This window comes from Erythrolamprus reginae, chromosome 3, assembly GCF_031021105.1.
Source record: "Erythrolamprus reginae isolate rEryReg1 chromosome 3, rEryReg1.hap1, whole genome shotgun sequence".
In the NCBI taxonomy this organism is placed as follows: domain Eukaryota; kingdom Metazoa; phylum Chordata; class Lepidosauria; order Squamata; family Dipsadidae; genus Erythrolamprus; species Erythrolamprus reginae.
Window position 1 is genome coordinate 37,502,378 of NC_091952.1, and position 8,487 is coordinate 37,510,864.

Below are 8,487 nucleotides of genomic sequence, written 5' to 3' on the forward strand. Positions count from 1 at the left end.
TTTTTAAAAATTATTTTCACTTGTCCTTACATGTGCACATTTCTGGGTGACTGAAGCTGCCTTTGGATCTATAGAATGATTTGGGGCCAGAAGGATGGTGAAAGCAAAGGGAAAAAAAGGGGGGGTGCCTAGACTAAAACCTATAGCTTTTTAAAAATGCATTTTTAAAATTACCAAGAAACATTTATTTATAAGGAAATTTATATTTGCACATGGTGACTCAATGTTTGAAGGAACATTGGTTTTGTCTTCCATTTTAGTGAAATGTAAAAGATTTGCTAAAATTAGAGGAAGGGAAATAGCAAAGGGCAGAAATTGGACTATTCATGGCCCCATAGCCAAAAATTGGCTTCCAATGCCTTATGTAAAATACTACTGAATGTGAATTAATTTTTTCCCATAGGCTTTGGCTTTAGCCATCAAGGAGGCAAAATTGCAGCATCCTGATATGTTGGTAACCAAAGCAGTAGTATATAGAGAAACAGACCCATCTCCAGAAGAAAAGGACAAGAAACCTCAGGTAGGTATAAATATGGAGAAATATATCTCTACAAGCAAAATCACAGTAAAATAGTAAATGATATACAAACATTGCTTTCAAAACAAGCATCCTTCTAGTGAGGCAATATCAAACTCTCTCAAAAATGGCTAATTAAACAAAACTAAATGTGGCTGATGCTATTTGAAGAATTATCTTGATGGTAGTACGGTAAATTTGTGAGCTCTGCCATACAGTATCTTTATTCAGATTTATAACTAAGGATAAGCATGAGTTAATTGAAAAGAATGAGAATTGGCTGAGAATCTTGCCATTTGGAATGCTTACCAGAAGTTTGCTTTGAAAGTCTGGTTCTAATGGATTAACATCCTCCTATAGAGGATGTTTTCTATGGGCTTCACACAGTAAAGCAATTAGAGTGAATGGTGCTCTGTACTAATAAGTGACACCTCAAAATAGACCCCAGGATGCTGTATAATATGCACAAACATTATACCTGATACAATATACAGTGATACCTTGTCTTACAAACTTAACTGTTCCGGAACGAGGTTCTTAAGGTGAAAAGTTTGTAACATGAAACAATGTTTCCCATAGGAATCAATGAAAAAGCAATTAATGCGTGCAAGCCCAAAATTCACCCCTTTTGCCAGCCGAAGCGCCCATTTTTGCGTTGCTGGGACTCCCCTGAGGGTCCCCTCCATGGGAAACCCCACCTCTGGACTTCTGTGTTTTTGCGATGCTGCAGGGGAATCCCAGTAGGGGAATCCCAGCATCACAAAAACGAGCGTTTCGCTGGCAACGGAAGTCCGGAGGTGGGGTTTCCCAGCGAAGGGAGCATCAGTGAAATCGCAGCATCGTAAAAACACGGAAGTCCTCGAAACCCCACCTCCGGACTTCTGTGTTTTTGCGATTTTCCTGCAGCATCACAAAAACACGGAAGTCCGGAGGTGGGGTTTCCCATGGAGGGGAGCCTCGGGAATCCCAGCAGTGCAAAAACGGGTGCTTCGCTGGCAACGGAAGTCCAGAGGCGGGGCATCCCAGCAGCGGCGGTGGGTTTGTAAGGTGAAAATAGTTTGTAAGAAGAGGCAAAAAAATCTTAAACCCCGGGTTTGTATCTTGAAAAGTTTGTAAGACGAGGCGTTTGTAAGACGAGGTATCACTGTATTCTTGTTAAAATGGCTAAAGCTATTACAGAATATTAAATTGCAAAAGCCAAACAAGGTTGTTGATAAAAAATAGAAATCAGTGGTGGGTTGCTTCTCGTTCGGCCTGGTTCTATGAACCAGTAGTGCCAGCAGGCTCCACCTGCTTGCCCAGAAAGCTTCTGCACATGTGCAGAAATGTCACGTGCGCACGCACCAGTAACAAAGAGTTTTAGGACCTATTACTGATAGACATTCTATGTATTGATTTATGTTCTTATTTTCCTTCTTCTTGTACAGGAATCTTGACCTTTGTATTTCTAGAAGTTGGCATCTATTTTAACTTTGAAGTAAAGAAGGGGCCTTTATGCTGGATTCCTCACTGAGACATAGAACGTCCTGGCTGCAAGAATAATGTTGAGAGACAAAATATTAAATAAAAAGGAATAGCAAATATATTATATATTATATATACAGGAAACAAAATGCATCCTTGCACTGCTGCTATATGCTGGAGATGAATAAAAAACAGCAACATCAGCAACAAGCAAAAGCAACCACCTCTTCAAATAAATTGAAGAATTGACTGAACTGATCTAAAAAAATCATGATGGTAATAATAATAATAATAATAATAATACAATAAACCACCATTGTGCATGTTACATTTAAAGAACACATAATTCATTTGTTGCACACTGAATGGAAAAGCAAAAATGCTTTGCAACAAAGCAAGAAATCAACTAGCAAAACAAGCAGAATTACAAATTGATTCCCTGATAGGAAATAATTAAAATCCATTCACTTGTATAATTTCTGTTTATTATTTTCTAATTTGGGATGTGCAGTGATCACCCTTTATTTTCACGCCATGCTACTTTTGTTGCTTCATCATTGGATTCTTTTATGTTCCCCATTGGTCCTTCCTTTTTTAAAATGTTTCCTCTTCTCATCTAATGTCTTATTCTGCGGAAGATAATTGTGAGTTCATTTCACTTAAAGCAAAGGAAAATGACATGTATATGATTTCTCACCGAACAAAATGCAGCCTGTAGAGATTTCATATTGATGTGCTTTTAAGTTATGGTTATTATATATAACTGGGGAGGGTGGGGAATGATATTAAAACAAAGTGCTAAGTGTGACAATGACATTTTCACATTATTATTATTTGATTGATAATGGTTAATGTATTACAAGACTTTTAGATTATGCCAGTATCCCATGAAACTAAGAATTGGGGAGGGGGGAGGAATTCTGAGGAAGTTGTCTCTCACTTGAGTTTTGTGACACAATTGTGATTGTCACTGGTTAAGACACAACAGTATGGAAGGTATCAAAGGCAACAAAATAGATCAGTGTTACTCCAGCCCAGTTAGAATGCCTCAGATGTGCCAATTAAGTGTCTCTTCATCCTCCCGGCTTAGGAGGAGCACAAGGTCACCACACAGAATGGAGTCAAATTGCTTCAATGTTCAAGGCCTTTATTTAGCTGCCTTTCAGAGCAAAGTGTTTATTTAGGACAAAGTTATTACTGTATATGCCATGTCAGTTTTTCAAAATTTGAAAGTTTGATTCCAAACCTATCAATTACGTGGCTTCAGTTTCGGATCCATGAATGTGAGAATCTGCCAAAGAGGTTGCCCTGTCCTCTTCTCGTGTGATTTCATTTTGTCAGATTGAAACTTTGGAGACCATATCTATCAGGGAGAAAGAGTACCTCTGCCTTCTTTAAGTATGGTGATTCTTTATCAGAACACGATTTATACATGGGTTTCTTGAAGATGCATTCACCTGACACAGTAAGCTGTAAAGCTTAGAACGGTGTTTCCCAACCTTGGCAACTTGAAGATATTTGGACTTCAACTCCCAGAATTCCCCAGCCAGCGAATGCTGGCTGGGGACTTCTGGGAGTTGAAGTCCAGATATCTTCAAGTTGTCAAGGTTGGGAAACACTGGCTTAGAGAACCAAATCAGTAACAGCAAATACTGCTCGGGAGTAAGGATACTATGAAATAAAACTGCTCTGCCATTAATGAAACCTAGACATTGTTTTATACCAATTTTCATTACCTCAAGAGTAATTAAAGCAGAAAGAAATGAGACAAATTTAAAGAGTTTGTACTCTTCCTTCTACATACTGTGAATCGAATATTAACATCTCTTATCTCTAATTGGAAATATAAATAAAAATGGGAAATGGTAATAATAATTGGAGTAATGTGGATGTACCTTATATTATAAATTGTTTGCCATTGTAGGAGACACTGGGCCATTGGCTGTTGGTATGGCTCCTTAAAATTGGATCTGTTTCTGGCATGTAGGAATGTCCTAATTAAACACTGAAAGCATAGATATAAACTTTATGCTGTAAGAGTAATTTCTAATTTTTATGTATCCAAGTAATTTTCTCCTTTAGATTTTTTTGAGGATTTTTTGTATCCTTTTATTCTTCTGGAATATGTGATGCCCTAAAACCAAAACATCCAAAAATGTAGAAACTCATAAAATATGTAGAAAACAAAAATCTTGTTCTGCTGATTTTCAAAACCGAACAAAAATCTGGTGGCTTTATCATGTTTTCCCCCTCAATATTATAAAAATAAGGATTCTCCCCCCAAATATAATTTCATTTTTAATTTCAAAACAAAGCTCAGAAATTAGGCATATATAAAATACATCCTGTTGCTTCTTCTATATGAATTGATATACATGAGTCTGCCACTAAAACCTCTGGAAACAAATTGCTTCAAAACCCATTTATAAAAGACCAGAATCTAACTTTTGTCAAGTACAGTAATGGAAAGCTAAAATAGATTTGGATTCTTCCCACAGCATGACTGATGGGTAGCTATTAACAAAAACTAGCTTTTTGTTTACCTAGCAAGATGTGGCTTATATATAGATATCTATATTAATATATATATATATAATATTTATTATTTGTGGTAAAGTGGAAGCCATGCATACTTCTAAGATCATGGTTTCCTCCACCTCCTGCTGCCATCTGATATAGTTGGTCACTCTTTGGTTTCTCTGGGTGAGGGGGTCTTTCCATTGAAAGGGACGGTCAATGCAACTGCTTGTTTGCAACAAATCCCGCAACTTGATTCTAAAACTGGCCTGCAACTGCATGAATTAAAAAGATTCATGATTATTTTTTAATTTGAAAAGCACCTTAATCAACTGAAATGCTTTCATTCCTTCATCAATTCTTCTGTCCTTCTGACCCCTCCACCCATTTCAATTTTTGTCCCATCTTTTTTGGTCATATCCTCTTTCAGTGCTTGGTGATGTATGCGTGTGTGCTCACTGTTCTTGTATTCAATAAAAGTTAAATAAATGTATCTGATGCTCACTCATTTTGTGGCTCATGGTGGCTTTTCTCTTAGGAAAGAGAGAAATGAGACCCTTTATGCTGGGCCTGTCAGAATTTTGAATGGTCTTTGAGCAATTGGTTGTAAGTCAACTACTACACATAGATGATGAAGTGTCGAATTATTATGAGGCTGGGTCAAAACAGGTGTACAAGTGAAGACACCCCACCCCCAAACCTATTGGCTTTTATTAGCTGTTCCAATACTGTGAGAACAAGAGAAATTCTCAGTCGTGGGATTCCTCCTTAATTAAGAAGCCTTAATTAATAAAACAGCTGGGCTTTTTTTGTTTGTGTTCAATCCCTTTTATCTCATCCAAATACAACCTCCAGATAAAGGATCAAAGAGTGATAATACAATACACTGAGCCAACAAATTACCACCTCCAACAGTTTCATATCCATATTAAACAGCAGGAAGTGACTGGAATTAGAGGAATCCTATAACAGCCCACAACTGAACAACCTATTGGCTGATGATCACCATGACCCCTGAGTGTCCCCTAATGGTGGACATTACCCTATGCCAAGTTATAATAAAGATAATCCACAACAGCAACCAATGCCATCTCCATCCCATGTTCAGTTAAGTATGCTGAACAATAATCTGTTTCTTTTATGGTGTATTGCCATTGGAGAGAAAGATAAAAATAGGATGATAATGGTCAACTCCAGATTGATCCAGACACAGCATCTTTAAGATGTGGGACATCATGGTCCTTTTAGAAGTTGATTTCAAAGTGAGGTGTCAGTTACCAGATAAAATCCAATCTCACTCCCTGCATGCACAACCACACACATCTGTGTTGCACCCCCCACCCCACCCCACGCATGTGGGCAGGCCTCACTGAAGTTTCTGAACTTCTGATAGGTCCATTGGGTCGTTTTTTGCACTCCCCAGGTTTCAGGAAGCTTTCCTGAAGCCTGGGGAGGGCAAAAAACGGCCCAACGGGCCTACTGGAAGTTCATTTCTAAACTTCCCATTGGGTCTGTTTTTCACCATCCATAGGCTCCAAAGGTTTTCCTGAACCTTAGGGAAGACAAAAATGCCCTCCCCCACTCTCCAGAAGGCCAAAAATCAGCTGGCACGCTGGAGCTGACATAAGGCAGTGCCTTGCATGCTCTCAGATATGGCTCCACATGCTACCTGTGGCACGTGCGCCATGGGTTCACCATCATGGCTCTACAGCAATCTGTCAACGTAATAAGAGAAAATAAGTAACATTTCATTCCCTTATCACAAAATGTAGTTTTAAGCTTGACTTCACACCTATCTTGGGTGAAATTCACTTTTTATAGATCTTTTCAGTGCATGCCAGACATACATTCTACTACTTCATCTCCTAGATGTTCTTGATAAACCAAGGAACCAACCAAGATTGGCTGATTAGAAGAGACAGCTCAGAAACAAGCACACTGATCTCCTGTTGACAGTAGGTGACCAGAAATTGAACAAAAATGCCCCAAAAGATCTTATCTATTTGGGGCAAGCTCATTATTACCATAGAGACAATGAACTCTGGGCCTCCAGTTCCCTGTCCTATTGTCTCTCCTATATCTCATATATCGTATCTACTATTCTTCTATTCTTCTTATACTATTCTTATAATATTCTTCTGTTCTCTTATTGATATATTTTATTCCTATATTTTCACTTCTATTCTTTCTCTAATATATTTTACTCGAGTATATCCTCTATAACCTTCATTGTGTATTATTGTGCATTGGACAAAACAAACAAACAAACTCCAAGCTTTGCTCAAACCACTCCTGACAGCCTGGAAATTGAAATCACCCAGAGCCAAATTATGAGAGAACTCTAATATCAGCCTCTAGACCAAATCAAATTGTTTAGGAAAAGACTGTCTTGCCATCAGGATAGCCATTACAGTAGAATATCCAGCTTGTCCCTACTGGCCAGCTTAATATGTTCCAAAGATAATGGAATGTGAATTGAAATAATTCACATTCCATTATATGAATTGAAATAATTCACATTCCATTATCTTTGGAGCAGTATCTTAGAGAATAGAAGGAGGTGCTTTAAATATTATCCTTCCTCTCATCAGGGTGTACAGACTCCTGAAGGACTCCTAAAGCCTGGGAGTGACACCATCACCCACCCAGGTCTCAATATATGCACATTTTCAGGTGCTCATCTACAGCAAATCATAGTATCTGTAAAGATTATAATCTGTATCCATGAGATACAAGCATGTAGACATGTCAATTATTATCAACAGATTACAGATCCATCGACAGATTCTAACTTCGCTGGTGATATTAAGAACATGTTGATTTCCCCCTTTCATAAATTAGTCTCCTGTCATATCTCTCAACAAACAACTAGACTGTAACTGTATTCCTACCCATGCAATGAAAACCCACCCAGAATTAGAGAAACAACAAAGTCATTCAGTGTGGCTTCAACATCAAAAATCAATCACTGCTCAAACCTTTCCAACCTACTCGGACACAAAAAAAGGTTTTGCTGATAAGAAATGAACTGAACACACAAATACATACCCCCTATAGTCAACTACCCCATTTCTAAATTGGGTAGTTGACATTGCAAATCAACTACCTCATTTCTAACCTGTCATAATTTCTACTAAGAGTATAATCACTCAGAAGCCAGTCATTGGCTAAAGTTCCCCATGGGTTTTCCCACTGTCATGTAGCCATGACCTGGCATCATTTCAAGCCTTTAAACTCTAGGTCCACAGAGTTGTCAATGAATCTAATCAGAGTGTCTGACACTGTGGTTACATTTCCCAGCAGCAATACAAAAGAAGCTCTTATTCAGCTTTACTTTCCCATTCAATTATAGTATCACTAAGAAACCAGAAAATCTTAGCCAAAGACTCAGACCTCTAGACATCCCTATTTAGTGCAACTAAGTATTCTGTTTCTCTCCCTCTTAGCCATGTTATTACCAATAGTGGTTGCCATGTTGTTTAGGAGAACAGTTTTATTTATATTTTTCAATTTATACGACTGCCCATCTCACCATCATGACTTTGGCTAAATACAGGCACAACCATAAACAACAGCAAAATAAAATACATAATTGTGAGGCAACATAAAAAACAATCAATTAGAAGGAACCATCCTATGGGCTCTAACTGCCAATCCAATCTTATGCTCAGAAAAAACAATTGTGTCTTTTGAGCCTTGCAAAAGGTCCAACCTAATCTCCAAGACACCTTCTGTCAGGTGCCATGACAGAAAAGGCTTGCTTTCTAACTCCTGACAGATGACATTCCTTAAGTGATGGGACTCTTCTGCTGGATCGACTGGAATGGGTAGAAATAATTGGGAACAAGTATCTCCCAACATAGCCCCCTGTCTGAAGGATTTCCAATGGCCACGGATGCTGCTCAGACAACTGCTATCTCACTAATCACTCTTCAGGGAATTGTGTTCTGCAGACTTTGGATCAAATGCCCTTTCCATTTCTGTAAGCC

General features: G+C 38.3%; 1 protein-coding gene across 14 annotated transcripts in view; it reads left to right on the forward strand.

Moving 5' to 3' along the window:
• EPB41L1 (erythrocyte membrane protein band 4.1 like 1) overlaps positions 1-4,005 on the forward strand; it is a 225,865-nt gene extending 221,860 nt beyond the window's left edge. For all 14 annotated transcript variants that reach the window (XM_070744816.1, XM_070744806.1, XM_070744811.1 and 11 more), the window contains 2 exons: positions 404-520; positions 1,945-4,005. In XM_070744816.1, the coding sequence (XP_070600917.1) occupies positions 404-520; positions 1,945-1,953 (126 nt within the window). In that variant the 3' untranslated portion in view covers positions 1,954-4,005. The remainder of the gene's footprint in view (positions 1-403; positions 521-1,944) is intronic.
• Positions 4,006-8,487: the final 4,482 nt, after the last annotated feature.